Source organism: Emys orbicularis, chromosome 4 (assembly GCF_028017835.1).
Source record: "Emys orbicularis isolate rEmyOrb1 chromosome 4, rEmyOrb1.hap1, whole genome shotgun sequence".
NCBI lineage: Eukaryota > Metazoa > Chordata > Testudines > Emydidae > Emys > Emys orbicularis.
The window spans coordinates 114,652,063-114,673,776 of NC_088686.1; the positions used below are offsets into that span (position 1 = coordinate 114,652,063).

General features: G+C 47.1%; 1 protein-coding gene across 1 annotated transcript in view; it reads left to right on the top strand.

Annotated features, from left to right (window-relative positions):
• Positions 1 to 21,714, top strand: part of LOC135877798 (mucin-5AC-like) — a 50,521-nt gene that overhangs the window by 25,183 nt on the left and 3,624 nt on the right. The window contains exons 30-41 of the mRNA XM_065403349.1: positions 977 to 11,074; positions 11,601 to 11,741; positions 11,790 to 11,836; positions 12,615 to 12,783; positions 13,365 to 13,612; positions 14,006 to 14,189; positions 14,617 to 14,821; positions 16,278 to 16,456; positions 16,888 to 16,957; positions 17,653 to 17,753; positions 20,742 to 20,846; positions 21,103 to 21,146. Of these exons, the coding sequence (XP_065259421.1) occupies positions 977 to 11,074; positions 11,601 to 11,741; positions 11,790 to 11,836; positions 12,615 to 12,783; positions 13,365 to 13,612; positions 14,006 to 14,189; positions 14,617 to 14,821; positions 16,278 to 16,456; positions 16,888 to 16,957; positions 17,653 to 17,753; positions 20,742 to 20,846; positions 21,103 to 21,146 (11,591 nt within the window). The remainder of the gene's footprint in view (positions 1 to 976; positions 11,075 to 11,600; positions 11,742 to 11,789; positions 11,837 to 12,614; positions 12,784 to 13,364; positions 13,613 to 14,005; positions 14,190 to 14,616; positions 14,822 to 16,277; positions 16,457 to 16,887; positions 16,958 to 17,652; positions 17,754 to 20,741; positions 20,847 to 21,102; positions 21,147 to 21,714) is intronic.

Consider the following 21,714-nt stretch of genomic DNA (forward strand, 5'->3'; position numbering starts at 1 on the left):
CTGGCTGCCATGAGCATGAAGTAGAGCAGCTTTAAGGGCAGCTCCCAGAGAGCTCTAGACTGGGCGGGCATCTTTACTACCTCTCCCTATATATATGCTGGACAACAAATAACAATTTTAAAATAAACTAAACACATTAGTGCAATCTCAAAGCTAAAAAATCCAGTATGAGGGAACTTTCAAGGTATTTCAGAATGTCCTTTGACACTCCTCCTGATTGCTAAAGATTTTTTTAACCAGCTAGTGCTTTCTTCCAAAAAGCTCATTTACTCCTGCTTGATCCTGCAGTTAATGCATCATGCTGAACTTGCAAAAATGACAAATATATCCATGGCATGGTACAGTAATATCATGAACACAACATGATGAATTCAATGTTGGATCAAGCAGGAACAACCATTCTGTGAACAAGATGGTGTTTATTCAACATAAATGTCTCAGTAATACCAAGATGCTACAGAAACCTACGTTAAAATAAAAAGAAAAGTTCTAAATATGACTGTCTTAATTGCCATTGACTTGTTCCTTGCGTAGTCACTGTGAAGTGTGTGTACCGTTTTGATTGTCTAGAAATCAATTGTAAATTATTACAAAAGAGATAATACAGTGGAAAATCAGGGCCTCTTCTTTACACTGTACACAGTAGAAAAGTGCCTCTTAAAAATTCATTGACTCCTTTATATATTGAGACTGGATACACAAGACATAACTTGAAATACTTTTAACTGCAAAAGCAGAAAGAAACAGACTATAAGTCAGGTTAAGTTTTGATACTACATGCACTCACACAGGTGATTAAAATTGCTCTTCCAAAACACTTTGCTGGAGAACAGCGTCTAAGATAATAAAGGTCCCCCATGTGGCCTAAAATAAATTCTGTGAAAGATTAATACCCTAATCTTTCCAAATGCAGTAGTAATAATTAGACATCAGACAGTAATTATTAACAAGAATATTGAATCTAAGGACAAGCAAGTACTTTTTTTTCTTTCTACCACAGGAACAACAACTACACCACCAGTTACAACAGTCTGTGTTCACAACGTATGCCAATGGTCAGAGTGGTACGATGTCAGTTATCCAAGAGACTCCAACTATGGAGATTTTGAAACATTTGAAAACATAAGAGCTAAGGGATTTAGTGTTTGCGAAACTCCAAGCGATGTGGAATGCAGAGCAGAAAGACACACTGACGTACCACTAAAAGACCGGAACCAAAACGTGACATGTAGCAAAGACTTTGGACTCATATGTAATAATAGGGATCAGATTCGACCAAAGTGCCTCAACTATCAGATCAGAATATTATGTTGTACTTATGTACCATGTGACTCTTCAACATCTACCCCGTCAGTCACAACTAGTGGACATCCAACTGCTTCAAGAAGTACAGAAAGTCCAACTCCATTCCCACTTCCCATCACTTCATCTGTCACCACCACGCTTGTACCCCCAGTTTCCACTACAGTATCAGTCACCTCCATTGCGTCTCCTCGAACTCCAGGCACAGCAACAGGCTCAGCTGGTACAGCACCACTGCAAACAGGCACAATCCCACCTCTGACAGGCACGCGTCCACAACCTTCACCAGGTTCCACTCTTCCTCCTTCGAGACAAACAACCACTGAAGGCACCACACTACTCTCTACACAGCCAACATCACAGGCAAGCACCACCATGCTTGTACCTCCAGTTTCCACTACCGTATCAGTCACCTCCACTGCGTCTCCTCCAAGTCCAGGCACAGCAACAGGCTCAGCTGGTACAGCACCACTGCAAACAGGCACAATCCCACCTGTGACAGGCACGCATCCACAACCTTCACCAGGTTCCACCTTTCCTTCTTCGGGACGAACAACCACTGAAGGCACCACACTACTCTCTACGCAGCCAGCATCACAGCGAAGTACCACCATGCTTGTGCCCCCAGTTTCCACTACCGTATCAGTCACCTCCACTGCTTCTCCTCGAACTCCAGGCACAGCAACAGGCTCAGCTGGTACAGCACCACTGCAAACAGGCACAATCCCACTTGTGACAGGCACACGTCCACAACCTTCACCAGGTTCCACTCTTCCTCCTTCGGGACGAACAACCACTGAAGGCACCACACTACTGTCTACGCGGCCAACATCACAGCGAAGCACCACCACGCTTGTACCCCCAGTTTCCACTACAATATCAGTCACCTCCACTGCGTCTCCTCCAAGTCCAGGAACAGCAACAGGCTCAGCTGGTACAGCACCACTGCAAACAGGCACAATCCCACCTCTGATAGGCATGCGTCCACAACCTTCACCAGGCTCCACCTTTCCTTCTTCAGAACAAACAACCACTGAAGGCACCACACTACTGTCTACGCAGCCAGCATCACAGCGAAGCACCACCATGCTTGTGCCCCCAGTTTCGACTACCGTATCAGTCACCTCCACTGCTTCTCCTCCAACTCCAGGCACAGCAACAGGCTCAGGTGGTACAGCACCACTGCAAACAGGCACAATCCCACCTGTGACAGGCACGCGTCCACAACCTTCACCAGGTTCCACCTTTCCTTCTTCGGGACGAACAACCACTGAAGGCACCACACTACTGTCTACGCAGCCAACATCACAGGGAAGCACCACCATGCTTGTACCCCCAGTTTCCACTACAATATCAGTCACCTCCACTGCGTCTCCTCCAAGTCCAGGCACAGCAACAGGCTCAGCTGGTACAGCACCACTGCAAACAGGCACAATCCCACCTCTGATAGGCATGCGTCCACAACCTTCACCAGGCTCCACCTTTCCTTCTTCGGAACAAACAACCACTGAAGGCACCACACTACTCTCTACGCAGCCAACATCACAGCGAAGCACCACCATGCTTCTACCCCCAGTTTCCACTACAATATCAGTCACCTCCACTGCGTCTCCTCCAAGTCCAGGCACAGCAACAGGCTCAGCTGGTACAGCGCCACTGCAAACAGGCACAATCCCACCTGTGACAGGCACGCATCCACAACCTTCACCAGGTTCCACCTTTCCTTCTTCGGGACAAACAACCACTGAAGGCACCACACTACTCTCTACGCAGCCAGCATCACAGCGAAGCACCACCATGCTTGTGCCCCCAGTTTCCACTACCGTATCAGTCACCTCCACTGCGTCTCCTCCAAGTCCAGGCACAGCAACAGGCTCAGCTGGTACAGCACCACTGCAAACAGGCACAATCCCACCTCTGATAGGCATGCGTCCACAACCTTCACCAGGCTCCACCTTTCCTTCTTCGGAACAAACAACCACTGAAGGCACCACACTACTCTCTACGCAGCCAACATCACAGCGAAGCACCACCATGCTTCTACCCCCAGTTTCCACTACAATATCAGTCACCTCCACTGCGTCTCCTCCAAGTCCAGGCACAGCAAAAGGCTCAGCTGGTACAGCGCCACTGCAAACAGGCACAATCCCACCTGTGACAGGCACGCATCCACAACCTTCACCAGGTTCCACCTTTCCTTCTTCGGGACAAACAACCACTGAAGGCACCACACTACTCTCTACGCAGCCAGCATCACAGCGAAGCACCACCATGCTTGTGCCCCCAGTTTCCACTACCGTATCAGTCACCTCCACTGCTTCTCCTCCAACTCCAGGCACAGCAACAGGCTCAGGTGGTACAGCACCACTGCAAACAGGCACAATCCCACCTGTGACAGGCACGCATCCACAACCTTCACCAGACTCCACCTTTCCTTCTTCGGGACAAACAACCACTCAAGGCACCACACTACTCTCTACGCAGCCAGCATCACAGCGAAGCACCACCATGCTTGTGCCCCCAGTTTCCACTACCGTATCAGTCACCTCCACTGCTTCTCCTCGAACTCCAGGCACAGCAACAGGCTCAGCTGGTACAGCACCACTGCAAACAGGCACAATCCCACTTGTGACAGGCACACGTCCACAACCTTCACCAGGCTCCACCTTTCCTTCTTCGGAACAAACAACCACTGAAGGCACCACACTACTCTCTACGCAGCCAGCATCACAGCGAAGCACCACCATGCTTGTGCCCCCAGTTTCGACTACCGTATCAGTCACCTCCACTGCTTCTCCTCCAACTCCAGGCACAGCAACAGGCTCAGGTGGTACAGCACCACTGCAAACAGGCACAATCCCACCTGTGACAGGCACGAATCCACAACCTTCACCAGGCTCCACCTTTCCTTCTTTGGGACAAACAACCACTCAAGGCACCACACTACTCTCTACGCAGCCAACATCACAGGGAAGCACCACCACGCTTGTACCCCCAGTTTCCACTACAATATCAGTCACCTCCACTGCGTCTCCTCCAAGTCCAGGCACAGCAACAGGCTCAGCTGGTACAGCACCACTGCAAACAGGCACAATCCCACCTGTGACAGGCACGCGTCCACAACCTTCACCAGGTTCCACCTTTCCTTCTTCGGGACGAACAACCACTGAAGGCACCACACTACTGTCTACGCAGCCAACATCACAGGGAAGCACCACCATGCTTGTGCCCCCAGTTTCGACTACCGTATCAGTCACCTCCACTGCTTCTCCTCCAACTCCAGGCACAGCAACAGGCTCAGGTGGTACAGCACCACTGCAAACAGGCACAATCCCACCTGTGACAGGCACGAATCCACAACCTTCACCAGGCTCCACCTTTCCTTCTTCGGGACAAACAACCACTCAAGGCACCACACTACTCTCTACGCAGCCAACATCACAGGGAAGCACCACCACGCTTGTACCCCCAGTTTCCACTACAGTATCAGTCACCTCCACTGCGTCTCCTCCACGTCCAGGCACAGCAACAGGCTCAGCTGGTACAGTACCACTGCAAACAGGCACAATCCCACCTCTGACAGGCACGCGTCCACAACCTTCACCAGGTTCCACCTTTCCTTCTTCGGGACGAACAACCACTGAAGGCACCACACTACTGTCTACGCAGCCAACATCACAGGGAAGCACCACCATGCTTGTACCCCCAGTTTCCACTACAATATCAGTCACCTCCACTGCGTCTCCTCCAAGTCCAGGCACAGCAACAGGCTCAGCTGGTACAGCACCACTGCAAACAGGCACAATCCCACCTCTGATAGGCATGCGTCCACAACCTTCACCAGGCTCCACCTTTCCTTCTTCGGAACAAACAACCACTGAAGGCACCACACTACTCTCTATGCAGCCAGCATCACAGCGAAGCACCACCATGCTTCTACCCCCAGTTTCCACTACCGTATCAGTCACCTCCACTGCGTCTCCTCGAACTCCAGGCACAGCAACAGGCTCAGCTGGTACAGCACCACTGCAAACAGGCACAATCCCACTTGTGACAGGCACACGTCCACAACCTTCACCAGGTTCCACTCTTCCTCCTTCGGGACAAACAACCACTGAAGGCACCACACTACTGTCTACGCGGCCAACATCACAGCGAAGCACCACCACGCTTGTACCCCCAGTTTCCACTACAATATCAGTCACCTCCACTGCGTCTCCTCCAAGTCCAGGCACAGCAACAGGCTCAGCTGGTACAGCACCACTGCAAACAGGCACAATCCCACCTCTGATAGGCATGCGTCCACAACCTTCACCAGGCTCCACCTTTCCTTCTTCGGAACAAACAACCACTGAAGGCACCACACTACTCTCTACGCAGCCAGCATCACAGCGAAGCACCACCATGCTTGTGCCCCCAGTTTCGACTACCGTATCAGTCACCTCCACTGCTTCTCCTCCAACTCCAGGCACAGCAACAGGCTCAGGTGGTACAGCACCACTGCAAACAGGCACAATCCCACCTGTGACAGGCACGAATCCACAACCTTCACCAGGCTCCACCTTTCCTTCTTCGGGACAAACAACCACTCAAGGCACCACACTACTCTCTACGCAGCCAACATCACAAGGAAGCACCACCACGCTTGTACCCCCAGTTTCCACTACAATATCAGTCACCTCCACTGCGTCTCCTCCAAGTCCAGGCACAGCAACAGGCTCAGCTGGTACAGCACCACTGCAAACAGGCACAATCCCACCTGTGACAGGCACGCGTCCACAACCTTCACCAGGTTCCACCTTTCCTTCTTCGGGACGAACAACCACTGAAGGCACCACACTACTGTCTACGCAGCCAACATCACAGGGAAGCACCACCATGCTTGTGCCCCCAGTTTCGACTACCGTATCAGTCACCTCCACTGCTTCTCCTCCAACTCCAGGCACAGCAACAGGCTCAGGTGGTACAGCACCACTGCAAACAGGCACAATCCCACCTGTGACAGGCACGAATCCACAACCTTCACCAGGCTCCACCTTTCCTTCTTCGGGACAAACAACCACTCAAGGCACCACACTACTCTCTACGCAGCCAACATCACAGGGAAGCACCACCACGCTTGTACCCCCAGTTTCCACTACAGTATCAGTCACCTCCACTGCGTCTCCTCCAAGTCCAGGCACAGCAACAGGCTCAGCTGGTACAGTACCACTGCAAACAGGCACAATCCCACCTCTGACAGGCACGCGTCCACAACCTTCACCAGGTTCCACCTTTCCTTCTTCGGGACGAACAACCACTGAAGGCACCACACTACTGTCTACGCAGCCAACATCACAGGGAAGCACCACCATGCTTGTACCCCCAGTTTCCACTACAATATCAGTCACCTCCACTGCGTCTCCTCCAAGTCCAGGCACAGCAACAGGCTCAGCTGGTACAGCACCACTGCAAACAGGCACAATCCCACCTCTGATAGGCATGCGTCCACAACCTTCACCAGGCTCCACCTTTCCTTCTTCGGAACAAACAACCACTGAAGGCACCACACTACTCTCTATGCAGCCAGCATCACAGCGAAGCACCACCATGCTTCTACCCCCAGTTTCCACTACCGTATCAGTCACCTCCACTGCGTCTCCTCGAACTCCAGGCACAGCAACAGGCTCAGCTGGTACAGCACCACTGCAAACAGGCACAATCCCACTTGTGACAGGCACACGTCCACAACCTTCACCAGGTTCCACTCTTCCTCCTTCGGGACAAACAACCACTGAAGGCACCACACTACTGTCTACGCGGCCAACATCACAGCGAAGCACCACCACGCTTGTACCCCCAGTTTCCACTACAATATCAGTCACCTCCACTGCGTCTCCTCCAAGTCCAGGCACAGCAACAGGCTCAGCTGGTACAGCACCACTGCAAACAGGCACAATCCCACCTCTGATAGGCATGCGTCCACAACCTTCACCAGGCTCCACCTTTCCTTCTTCGGAACAAACAACCACTGAAGGCACCACACTACTCTCTACGCAGCCAGCATCACAGCGAAGCACCACCATGCTTGTGCCCCCAGTTTCCACTACCGTATCAGTCACCTCCACTGCTTCTCCTCCAACTCCAGGCACAGCAACAGGCTCAGGTGGTACAGCACCACTGCAAACAGGCACAATCCCACCTGTGACAGGCACGAATCCACAACCTTCACCAGGCTCCACCTTTCCTTCTTCGGGACAAACAACCACTCAAGGCACCACACTACTCTCTACGCAGCCAACATCACAGGGAAGCACCACCACGCTTGTACCCCCAGTTTCCACTACAATATCAGTCACCTCCACTGCGTCTCCTCCAAGTCCAGGCACAGCAACAGGCTCAGCTGGTACAGCACCACTGCAAACAGGCACAATCCCACCTGTGACAGGCATGCGTCCACAACCTTCACCAGGTTCCACCTTTCCTTCTTCGGGACGAACAACCACTGAAGGCACCACACTACTGTCTACGCAGCCAACATCACAGGGAAGCACCACCATGCTTGTGCCCCCAGTTTCGACTACCGTATCAGTCACCTCCACTGCTTCTCCTCCAACTCCAGGCACAGCAACAGGCTCAGGTGGTACAGCACCACTGCAAACAGGCACAATCCCACCTGTGACAGGCACGAATCCACAACCTTCACCAGGCTCCACCTTTCCTTCTTCGGGACAAACAACCACTCAAGGCACCACACTACTCTCTACGCAGCCAACATCACAGGGAAGCACCACCACGCTTGTACCCCCAGTTTCCACTACAGTATCAGTCACCTCCACTGCGTCTCCTCCAAGTCCAGGCACAGCAACAGGCTCAGCTGGTACAGCACCACTGCAAACAGGCACAATCCCACCTGTGACAGGCACGAATCCACAACCTTCACCAGGCTCCACCTTTCCTTCTTCGGGACAAACAACCACTCAAGGCACCACACTACTCTCTACGCAGCCAACATCACAGGGAAGCACCACCACGCTTGTACCCCCAGTTTCCACTACAATATCAGTCACCTCCACTGCGTCTCCTCCAAGTCCAGGCACAGCAACAGGCTCAGCTGGTACAGTACCACTGCAAACAGGCACAATCCCACCTCTGACAGGCACGCGTCCACAACCTTCACCAGGTTCCACCTTTCCTTCTTCGGGACGAACAACCACTGAAGGCACCACACTACTGTCTACGCAGCCAACATCACAGGGAAGCACCACCATGCTTGTACCCCCAGTTTCCACTACAATATCAGTCACCTCCACTGCGTCTCCTCCAAGTCCAGGCACAGCAACAGGCTCAGCTGGAACAGCACCACTGCAAACAGGCACAATCCCACCTCTGATAGGCATGCGTCCACAACCTTCACCAGGCTCCACCTTTCCTTCTTCGGAACAAACAACCACTGAAGGCACCACACTACTCTCTATGCAGCCAGCATCACAGCGAAGCACCACCATGCTTCTACCCCCAGTTTCCACTACCGTATCAGTCACCTCCACTGTGTCTCCTCGAACTCCAGGCACAGCAACAGGCTCAGCTGGTACAGCACCACTGCAAACAGGCACAATCCCACTTGTGACAGGCACACATCCACAACCTTCACCAGGTTCCACTCTTCCTCCTTCGGGACAAACAACCACTGAAGGCACCACACTACTGTCTACGCGGCCAACATCACAGCGAAGCACCACCACGCTTGTACCCCCAGTTTCCACTACAATATCAGTCACCTCCACTGCGTCTCCTCCAAGTCCAGGCACAGCAACAGGCTCAGCTGGTACAGCACCACTGCAAACAGGCACAATCCCACCTCTGATAGGCATGCGTCCACAACCTTCACCAGGCTCCACCTTTCCTTCTTCGGAACAAACAACCACTGAAGGCACCACACTACTCTCTACGCAGCCAGCATCACAGCGAAGCACCACCATGCTTGTGCCCCCAGTTTCGACTACCGTATCAGTCACCTCCACTGCTTCTCCTCCAACTCCAGGCACAGCAACAGGCTCAGGTGGTACAGCACCACTGCAAACAGGCACAATCCCACCTGTGACAGGCACGAATCCACAACCTTCACCAGGCTCCACCTTTCCTTCTTCGGGACAAACAACCACTCAAGGCACCACACTACTCTCTACGCAGCCAACATCACAGGGAAGCACCACCACGCTTGTACCCCCAGTTTCCACTACCGTATCAGTCACCTCCACTGCTTCTCCTCGAACTCCAGGCACAGCAACAGGCTCAGCTGGTACAGCACCACTGCAAACAGGCACAATCCCACCTGTGACAGGCACGCATCCACAACCTTCACCAGGTTCCACCTTTCCTTCTTCGGGACGAACAACCACTGAAGGCACCACACTACTGTCTACGCAGCCAACATCACAGGGAAGCACCACCACGCTTGTACCCCCAGTTTCCACTACAATATCAGTCACCTCCACTGCGTCTCCTCCAAGTCCAGGCACAGCAACAGGCTCAGCTGGTACAGCACCACTGCAAACAGGCACAATCCCACCTGTGACAGGCACGCGTCCACAACCTTCACCAGGTTCCACCTTTCCTTCTTCGGGACGAACAACCACTGAAGGCACCACACTACTGTCTACGCAGCCAACATCACAGGGAAGCACCACCATGCTTGTGCCCCCAGTTTCGACTACCGTATCAGTCACCTCCACTGCTTCTCCTCCAACTCCAGGCACAGCAACAGGCTCAGGTGGTACAGCACCACTGCAAACAGGCACAATCCCACCTGTGACAGGCACGAATCCACAACCTTCACCAGGCTCCACCTTTCCTTCTTCGGGACAAACAACCACTCAAGGCACCACACTACTCTCTACGCAGCCAGCATCACAGCGAAGCACCACCATGCTTGTGCCCCCAGTTTCCACTACCGTATCAGTCACCTCCACTGCTTCTCCTCCAACTCCAGGCACAGCAACAGGCTCAGCTGGTACAGCACCACTGCAAACAGGCACAATCCCACTTGTGACAGGCACACGTCCACAACCTTCACCAAGTTCCACTCTTCCTCCTTCGGGACAAACAACCACTGAAGGCATCACACTACTGTCTACGCGGCCAACATCACAGGGAAGCACCACCACGCTTGTACCCCCAGTTTCCACTACAGTATCAATCACCTCCACTGCGTCTCCTCCAAGTCCAGGCACAGCAACAGGCTCAGCTGGTACAGTACCACTGCAAACAGGCACAATCCCACTTGTGACAGGCACGCGTCCACAACCTTCACCAGGTTCCACTCTTCCTCTTTCAGGACAAACAACAACTCAAGGCACCACACTACTCTCTACGCAGCCCACACCACAGGGAAGCACCACCACGCTTGTACCCCCAGTTTCCACTACCGTATCAGTCTCCTCCACTGCTTCTCCTCCAACTCCTGGCAAAGCAACAGGCTTAGCTGGTACAGTAGCACTGCAAACAGGCACAATCCCACCTGTGACAGGCACACGTCCACAACCTTCACCAGGTTCCACCCTTCCTCCTTCGGGACGAACAACCACTGAAGGCACCACACTACTCTCTACACAGGGAAGCACCACCATGCTTGTACGCCCAGTTTCCACTACAATATCAGTCACCTCCACTGCTTCTCCTCCAACTCCAGGTATACCAACAGGCTCAGCTGGTACAGCATCACTGCAAACAGGCACAATCCCACCTGTTACAGGCACACGTGGAGAAATGAGAACAGGTTCAGCCTCCACGGGTAAGGGTTCTACCATCACTGGAAGTACTATGCTTTTTTCCACAAGTCCAGCACAGCCAACATCACAGGGAAGCACCACCACACTTTTATCTCCGGTTTCCACTACTGTTGCGGTCTCCCCAACTTTAAGCATTAGAACTCCTCCAACATCTACTATTTCAAGGCTTACTTCTTCAGTATCTGCAACAACTGAAGGCCCCAGTACAGCCTACAAAGCACGTGAAAAAAGTACATCTTTCACTTCAAGCAGAGTAACACCGTGTTTATGCCACGTGTCTGGTGATTTCTTTTCTCCCGGTGAGTTTATTGTTTCATGCTTTTAAAAACTGAGATACAATATTAGCATTCACCTTTTTAAAATTATATTTTACTGTACAGTGTAACTTAAAAGTGAGAATGTTTTCTTTATATAAAAATATGATGAATGCATACAAGTTAAAACATTTTAATATTGTTTGTTTGATTTTTTGCTGAACATTTTACTCAGCCATTTTATTGCATTTGTATTATTAATTTTGTTTCATAGGCGAAGTTATATACAACAGAACAGATAGCACTGGTTGTAGTTTTTATGCACTTTGCAGTAAAAGATGCGAAATTGAACGACTCCAGGGGCCATGTCCTACAACAACTCCTGTTTCATTAATCCCGTCATCTACAATACCAAGTTTATCAACCCCAACAGCTATATCTTCTTCAGTGCCAGTAACTCCAGAAACTACTCCAATATCAGGTTGCCCTGATGCTGACCCGCCAAGAAAGGTAATCCAATTATCTATTTTCTTTTTCTACAACACCACCATTCCCAAAATTGACCCAAATTCTGCCATCAGATAGACCCACATCCAACTTTCATTAATTTTACTGGGAGTTGCTCATGTATATGTCCGGGCAGGATTTGGCTATTGAAAATAATCTGGCAAGATGTAATTTTTTGTGAACTTGTGCTGTCAACTTTTCCTGTTTGCAAATTGTCCACAGACTGACTTACAGTTTTTACAAATTTGTTCAATATTCAGAATTTCTCAATATTTTATGCAAATAAATTTCATCCTAAAGATTGTTTACAAAGTGTTCCTTATAAGTGTTTCTTGTGTATTTGATATTCAAGCTGTATGATTGATCACTGAAGTCATATAGCATAGTTGTCATTCACTAACTGGATGACGGAACTTTTATACTGGGTTTTTTTTTTGGTTGGTTGGTTTTTTTTAACTTTTATCCTGTTCACCCAAGTGTGTTTGTTTTTTGGGTGAAGCAAAATTCTATTACGGAAGTCAACAAAATGTCCATGAATAACTTTTTTCAATATTCATTATGCTCTAAACCCAGATATGTAAGGGCAGTCACTCATAGTCAGCTTCCTCTTCAGATACGTGACCTACTTTCTTTGAATTCCATTCTTGCTAGGTCACCCGTAGACAATCTTACTTGAAACAACCTGAATCCCAAAGATTGATTATTATATTATTGTAAGATAGACATCTAAATTCTGCCTCAACCCAAACCATCTGTACAAGAATTTCCTTGTCTCTTCTAGATGAATGAATCCTGGATGTTAAACAATTGCACTATGGCAACTTGTGAGGGAGACAACAGAATTGTTCTATTGCTTCCTCCAGCTGTAGAGATGATTACTTGTGCAAGTGGACTCCCACCAATAAAAGTCTATGATGAGGATGGCTGCAACTACCACTATGAGTGTGACTGTAAGGGAACCAAGAAACAAGCAAAGCACTAACGATGCACAATATACTTTAATATTGCAGAAAAAGAGGTTTTCAGAATGTCTTGATTCATCTAGTGTTGTACTATAGCAGGCTTTACCCGCCAAATTATAGTTTACAAATTTATAATATTGTTGTGATGAGTCAATGCTTTAGGCACTCTATTTTTCTCAGAAGATAGAATCAGGCTAAAATATTTGAATTACAAGAGTATATCATTAAATTATAGATTTTTCTATCTAGTTTGGTATTTATTATACATCCATTGTAGTAGCATCTGACGCTAAGTAAGAATTTAATAATCCAGATCATCGGCTAAAATAAAGCTAGATATATAGACAGAAAAACAGGTATGAATACTTAACGCCAACTAAATTCTGCTTCTAGAATCTTTATTTTTACAGATGTCATACAAGGGAGAAAGATTTTAGTTTAAATATGATACATCACCTTCAATTTCAGTACCAGCAACCAATCTTTCTTTGACTGGCAGATTAAGGAAATTTGCTATTTTTAGCTTTTGATTATAAATAGATACTTTTCTTTTCTTTTCTTCCTGATAGGTGTTTGCAGCGGCTGGAGCAATTCTGACTACTTGACTTTTGATGGAACTCACTACACATTCCATGACAACTGCACATATGTGCTGATGAAACAGATTGTGCCCAAATACAATTTCAGAATCCTTGTGGACAATTACTTCTGTGATGTGGCTGATGGACTCTCCTGCCCTAGATCTATCATTGTGAATTACAACTCCATGGAAATAGTGCTAATCAGTCAGATACACCAAGGAGAGAAAAATAATAAGGTAAACCTTAATGGATTTTCACATTTTATAAATTGCTTCAATAAAAACATTTTAATAATAAGAGAAGGCTTGTTTAATAACACCATATAAAAACAGCTAAAGATTATAAACACAACATTAGATATGTGGTAATTATATTTAATTTCATAAGAACTCCATAGTGTGTGTGTGTTTACCGCGCACGTGTGTGTGAGAGAGAGATTATTTTGTAATCTCTTTCTCTTATGCCTCTTTTTTTCATGAGGAACATAATGGGGATCTTCAGATCTACAGAGAGGAACTCTGCTCTTTCTTAACTCTTAACACTGCCATCATGTGTTCAAAGACTTGTCTCCCTGCCTAAGACATAAAATAAACCTGTGCTTTAGCTGCTTTTATTTTGTTGGGTTTTAGATTCTTGTCAACAACGAGCCAATCAGTGGAGGCTTCAGCAGAGATGGCATTTCAGTTGCCAATGGTGGAACATACATGGTTGTTGAAATCCCGGACATCAAGTCTTACATCTTCTTCAATGGACTCACCTTCACAGTGAAAATGCCATTCAGCATGTTTGGACACAACACTGAAGGCCAGTGTGGTGAGTAGAGTGGTTTAATCCCCTCTTTTCCATAAGGCAATTCTCAGGAGACTTTTTTCTTTATTTATGCTATGGTAAGGTGCACTTTAGCTGATCATTTAAGTTTCTAGGTGCTACAGCAAATGAAATAAAATAACCACAGTGGGATTATGGAGCATATCACTTTTTCACTATTTCCAGTCTCAGCATCACCTCAAAATGCAATTTACATTAACAAGAATATTTCTACTTTCAGTCTTTCATAAAGTGTTAGGACCAAGTAAGATTAGTGGTATCGTAGTAACCTGAAAATCAGGTAACCAGCCCCTGACTGTGTTTGTTACATTTAGCGTGGACATTCCCTCTTGTACTTACCTTGCCATGCTGAGTTGCTCTATTGCCAGTGCTTCAATACCTTTCAGACTTGGTTCCATCTGTTTTCTTCTAGGCACATGTTCAAATGACAAAGTGGACGAATGCCGCATGCCAAGTGGCGAAGTAATTTCCTCTTGTTCAGAAATGGCTGCCGCTTGGCAGGTTCAGAATGAAAATAAGCCCAATTGTGAAAGGCCCCCGGTACCACCTGCCACGCCAACAACTCCACCTGTGCCCTGCAATTCTACTTCTCCTCTTTGTGAGCTGATTTTGAGCGAGTAAGTTAAATTCAGGCTTAGGATACATTTGAATGTATTGAAAAGCAAAAAAGTGTTTTGGAAGCCTTAATAATGGTCTTTGAAGTGGCATTTAGTAACAAAAATATACACTGCATTATTGATTGTAATCAGGGCCAGCTCTGGCTTTTTTGCCGCCCTAGGCAAAAAAGCCACCAGCCGCCCCCCCCCCCCCCAATTGCGGCAGGGGAGGGCACCGAGCCCAGCCGCGGGCCCGCAGTCCCCGACAGGCCAGAGCGCCGGGAGCAGGGCGGAGAGCCCGGTTGGGGCTCTCCGCTCTCCCCGGCGGCCAGAGCGCCGGGAGCAGGGCAGAGAGCCCGGCTGGGGCTCTCCGCTCTCCCTGGCAGCCAGAGTGCCGGGGGGAGGGCGGAGAGCCCCCGGCAGCCAGAGCGCCGGGAGGAGGGCGGCGAGCCCGGCCAGGGCTCTCCGCTCTCCCCGGCGGCCAGAGCACCGGGGGGAGGGCGGCGAGCCCGGCCGCGGCTCTCCGCTCTCCCCGGCAGCCAGAGCACCGGGGGGAGGGCAGAGAGCCCCCGGCGGCCAGAACGTCGGGAGCAGGGCGGAGAGCCCGGTCGGGGCTCTCCGCTCTCCCCGACCGGCTGGAGCGCCGGGGGGAGGGCGGCGAGCCCGGCCGGGGCCCCGCTCTCCCCGACCGGCTGGAGCACCGGGGGGAGGGCGGCGAGCCCAGTCGCGGCCCCGCTCTCGGGCCGGAGCGCCCCGCCCCGCCGCGCCGCCCCCCTCCAGGCGCCGCCCCAAGCACACGCTTGGTGGGCTGGTGCCTGGAGCCGGCCCTGATTGTAATAATAGCAAAGTAGTCTTGGTTTGTTTTTTAAGAATACAGAATAACTGTGTAGTTTGTTGTGGCTGTTACCAAAGCTGGTTCTCTGGGCATCACTTTAGTCTCTTTTAGGCTAGGTCTACACTACCCGCCTGAATCGGCGGGTAGAAATCGACCTCTCGGGGATCGAATTATCACGTCCTGTCGGGACGCGACAATCGATCCCCGAATCGACGCTCTTACTCCACCAGCGGAGGTGGGAGTAAGCGCCGTCGACGGGAAGCCGTGGAGGTCGATTTTGCCACCGTCCTTACAGCGGGGTAAGTCGGCTGCGATACGTCGAATTCAGCTACGCTATTCGCGTAGCTGAATTTGCATATCTTAAATCGACCCCCACCCCCTGTAGTGAGGACGTAGCCTTAGAGTTGCGCTATCTAGAAACCCAGTCTGCCCTTGAAGAATTCTCATTAAATATAAACTGTGTCCCACCAAGGGCTATTATTACATTGTCAATAAAACACTCACCTGGGACTAATATCGTATTTTAGCCCTAAAAGACCATCTAGGCAGTTCATTACCCTTTAATTATTTCACTCGGACAAGTCTAGATTTTTATAGTGATTATGCAGCACAGCTCAAACTTCTCTTCCATTATATTTAAAGTCTCTTTGCAGAGTGTCATAAGATTCTGACGCCCAGCATATTCTATGAGAGTTGCATCGCTGATTCATGCCACATTACCAATGAATCTATACCATGCTTCAGCTTGGAAACATATGCCTCCCTCTGCTCTGCTAAAGGTGTCTGTGCCGACTGGAGAAGCAAGACCCAAGGACAATGCCGTAAGTAGCATTAAGAGATATTTTGCCTTGGATCTATGACGTGCTTATTACAAACTTATTCTGGAAATGTAAATTTCTTCCATTATTTTGGGGGGGAGGAATAGATACGTATCTAAACTTTACTTTAATTTCATTCCTGTGGAGATGGGTGAACTAGTTCCGATAAAATATAAACAACCCTGAACCTTTGCTGTTCTCTCAAATTCAACCAAAGCCACATCTTTTGTGAGGTTCAAAATCATTCAGTAGCCGTTACAAAATATTTCTGCTTTTCTATTTCCTGATCCAAAGGGTTGATGAAGTGAGAGCACCAGTGGTTGTTACCCCTCCACCTACATAAAATTAAAAGCAATTGGAAAGCATCATCTCTGCTTCTTTACCTTCATACAATGTTTCATTTTCATATTGATTTTATTTTTGCTCCCACACAGCATACAACTGTCCTAACGGCAAGGTGTATGATGCATGTGGCCCTCTTAATCCTGTCACCTGTCATTCCGGGTAAGGCTAAACCAAATAATTAGCTTTACATTAGTGTAATGTCACTGTGTTCAACTGTGTCTGTCTTTGGACGGGAGACCTCGTAGTAAAAACCAACTGCTTGAGGACAGGGTGGCATTGATGACTGAGTAAATCCTCAAAGTGGTGACGGGGACAATGTGTTGTTACTAGAGATGCCATATTTTAGTTGTGGCATTGAAACTGAAGTCCTGACTCCTTTGATTATTAAAAACCCCATGGCACTTTTCACATGAGTAGGAAGGCCAGTATTTAGTGCCTAGCCAATTTCCTCTTTGGATAATTACATTGTGCTACTTAAATCCCTCTACAATTTCAAATGGATGCTGTATTTTCACTTCCTGCTATTTCCTAAACAGAAAAACATGCCCAGCATTGCTGTGAGCTGTTAGGTCGATGTAGTGCTCCACTTCAGAGTTGCCTATAGTTCAGTGATGGGTAAAAATGATTCCCGTACATAGATCGTTTCTGAATGTTTACAAAGTGTTTTGTAATATTTGGGGATAAGGATTACCATATTGTATAAATGTACATTTTTTATATATATTCAGGAAACCTTACCTGATTGTTTAGAGAAATTCTTCTTCATGCCTCAATTATGTTAGTGCTGTAAAAAGTTATTGATCAGATAATGCTGGGAAAATGTACTTTAATATCCATTCCTTTCTTCCTTGTAGAACTGTTAACCATACAAGTGAACATGTTGCTGAAGGATGCTTCTGCCCCAAGGATAAGATTCTCTTCAATTCATACACTGACATCTGTGTGTCAGAATGCGGTAAGTTTGGGGGGGACAGGAAGGAGGGAAGGAGAAAGGGTTGGAGGAGGATGTAAATAATGTGAATATTAGTGTTGATGAAAGAAAGAGATGGACAGGACAACCTAGTTCTAGGTATAGCGTGAAAAAATGCTATGGAAGCTTCTATCACACAGCTCTGCTCATGGACCTTAATCCCACTCAGCTTTACCCATTCTTGAATATCCAAATTCTGTTCGTGAATATCCAAATTCTGCTAGCTGAACCAGTCTGACAGGTAGTTTTGTAATTATGACAAATTCATACTAGGGACTAAAACTACCGACCGTGTTTCACTTATAATATATCACATTTAAAGCCTGATCCCTCATAGTTTAAGATTAGCATATTAAACCCATTACTTTACCCTCCTCCCCATTTTATATTACATTCCTAGAATTTAGTGAACCTGCATAATATTTACACTGCCAGTGAAATGCCCCATAGTCTGTTTTCAGACTCAGCCTAATAGCAGATTTTAGTCTTGCATCATCATCATCGGAGTAAATACACCAGCCACTTAACATGTGAATGCTGAGTGCCAAAACTGACTTCACCTTGAGAATGGCTAGTTATTTCCATTTCCATTTTTTTTAGAAAGTGACTGGTAAATGGCATTAGCATCAGTGTCTACTTGTTGAAAAAAATGGGTCTGAGCTGAATCATGAGACAAGATGAAGGTTTAAAAGTAAATACTTTGTGGATAAAGTGTGTAGCAATAATAATATCTGAAAAGTGCCTTTATGAACCCTTAATTAAACGGGTAAGCGAGATTCATTTGTGTATCACATGGGTCATCAGATCAGCATCAATGTAAATCTTTATCCTTTCATTCCCCTCAGCTTGTGTGGGACCAGATGGAATGCCCAAACTGGTGAGTATTTCAGTCAGCACTTTCTCCAAGGCATCTTTCCCGGAAACATCTCCCAAATACAGCTGTTTCCAGGATTTCATTGCATTTGCCCACCTCTTAGTCCTCACTTTGTTATGAAATGTGCAAGGTTGTGGCAGGTTAAATTCTTAGCAGAAATAAAATGGAAGGAGATGATGGTAAGGACTTGATTACAGCCAATACACTTTGTATTCTGTTATCAACTGCACCCAGTTTTTTTTAAAAAAATCACATTTTAAAACCCCAAAATGCCCAAAAAGAACTAATATGAATTGTGTGTAACAGCTTCAAATTGCACAATGGTGTGTCTATATTGCTTCAGATAAATTGCTAGTACTTCAATTCCAGTGTTGTATCATTCCATTGCCAAGTATTGGAAATGTTATTTATTTATGGGTCTCCTAACTTGGGAAATTGAAAGCAGCCTGTCTGAAGATTTTCGGCCTGCTCTTTGGGCCAGATTCAAACCCATTGAAATCAATGGGCTTGGGATCAGGCTCCATGAACAGTCTAACTTACTATCCGCTTTGAGGCCTTCATCCAGGTTGACCCTGAAAAAATACCTATGATCATGAGCATCAGAGAACAGGTAAGATAAAATATTTTTATATTTTTACAGCCTGGAGCCATTTGGAAGAGTAACTGCCAGGAGTGTGTCTGTGACCCATTCTCTGTTACTGTACAATGTAAGTCACTGTCATGTCAGACACCCGAGACACCCGTGTGTGAGAAAGAAGGATTCATAGCTGTCCCAGTGTTCACACCAGGAGACCCATGCTGTCCTGAAACTGAATGCAGTAAGTACCGGCTACTATCTTTTATAGCCAGCTCATAAAAATATAGTGGGCCAAATATTGTCCTCAGTTACAGCTGCACATCTCTCACTAGCTAATCTAATCTAGTTAAGGTTTTCATATAGTAACTATCACTGTAATATCTAACGGCTCTTACAATTAAGCATTATTCCTTGATTGATTCATAACTGTACCTAGGTACCAAAAGTTGATTTCTGAGTTAGTTAGATGTACATTTTTAGTTGGTAAAACAAAATCTTTTTGGTGTGTGTATGTTGCAGAAGGGGAGAAGAGAGGTAAAAGGTTTTTCTGAGTCTTAAAGTAGCTGATAAATTAGCTCCATAGTTGTGGGTTACACAGTGTTTCTTTATACACAGATTTTATGTCGCAGAATGGCAATATTAATTTAAGTAGAGCTAAACAGATGAACAAACACTAAAGCACGAGCCAGTAGCTGTATGTGATATAGTGCTAGCTGTTTAGAGATTTTTTTTTATTACTGATATAGTGAAGTCAAAAGGGAGAATGTGCCCACAGTTTATTAGCCTGGAACTAAACAAATGAGCAGTGGAGGGCTAAGCTTGAAGTGGTCCTGTGAAAAACATGAGTGGGATGTGAGATGCTACCAAATGATTTGATTATGATGGTGTGGCATATATATTTCCTATGAGGATCAGTCGTCCATCCAAGCCACTTGCAGACAGGTTGCAGAGGACTCAGCCATGGAACAGAGGTGTCTTTTGAATTTATCACACTGCTGTGGTTATAGAGTAAGAGATGATTTGCTCTAACTTGAGGAGGAGCTTGATAGCAGTAGGGAAAGAGAGGGCTTTCTCAGGCTCCCATTCTAGTTCAAGGCCATTTATCCTCTTAAATCTTCTCTCTCCCTTTAGGGATACATCCCTCCAGCTTCTTCAAGCTTCAGCCATATGCTAGAATGTAACTCGAACTTTATGCACATCAAGTTTTTAAAAGAAGTTATCAATAATCTTTCTGTGCCAGAAGCTGGGAATGGGTGACGGGATGGATCACTTGATGATTACCTGTTCTGTTCATTCCCTCTGGGGCCTCTGGCATTGGTCACTGTAGGAAGACAGGATACTGGGCTAGATGGACCTTTGGTCTGACCCAGTATGGCCGTTCTTATGTTCTGTGCCCTTCTTTGTGTTAGGCTCTCCACATGCTCACGGAGCCGAAGCACCAATTACTTCTAAGCAGGAAAACAACGACTCATATTGCTAGCTTTATCCCATTACGCACTTTCTCTTCTGGCTTATTCCACAGGATGCAATACAAGCGCCTGCTCCCAGACCAAGAAGACTTGTGAGCCAGGGTATCAGCTAGCCACAATCCTTTCAGAAGGAGACTGCTGTGTCAATTATACATGTGGTAAGTTACTGTGCTTCTTCTGACCTCTGGCTCTAATTTCAATTTCAAAGGAGATATGGAGTTAAGAAAAAATGTATGAGAAGTGAAGAAAGTAAGGTCAGTGTACATTAAATAATCATTAAAAAAAACCCACTTACCTTCACTGAACTATATCCAGGGGAAAAACTGAACTTTTTTGTGCATTCAGACTCTGGCAGTTTTAAAGATTTTTTTTTCATTTCTTTTTTTTTTTTAAATAATTGATTCTTTTTTTCAGAACCAATACCAGATGTCTGTGTGCTTAATGGAACTATTTACCAGGTAAGAACAGTAGTACTACACCAAACATACTAACATATACTGATATTTCAGTAGCTCTCTAAAACCCTGATACAGAGCATCTCACTAGGAGTTTCCATGAGGGAGTTCTTTGTCTCCTACATATTAAAGAACCTTTGTACCATGTTTGCTCCTTGGTCACCAGCCCAGATCTGAAATAGATTTTGTTTGGAGGAGCTCCCCTTTAACAAGGAGCAAAAGTAAAAACTTAACCGTTTTTACTGAGAGGGGTGAATCGGTTCTTTATCCATTCCAGATGTGGGCAATATAACTTTCTGATGGAGCAGAATTTTGAAAGTCTTTTTTTGTGGGGCAAAAGAACTGAAGCCCCTCAAAAAATAAATCTAGGACTTTGGCCTAGACCTCCAAGTTGAGACCTTAACTTCTCAGTCAAGATTTTCTCCTTAAGATCACAGCTGCCATCTTGGAATGTGATTTTGGATCAAATTTTCAAAAGAGGCCTGAAGTCCATGTGTAAAGAATGTGTACATATTTATGCTCATGCAACTGGATACACCAATGGGTAGATGTTTTAATATCCATTTGCAAG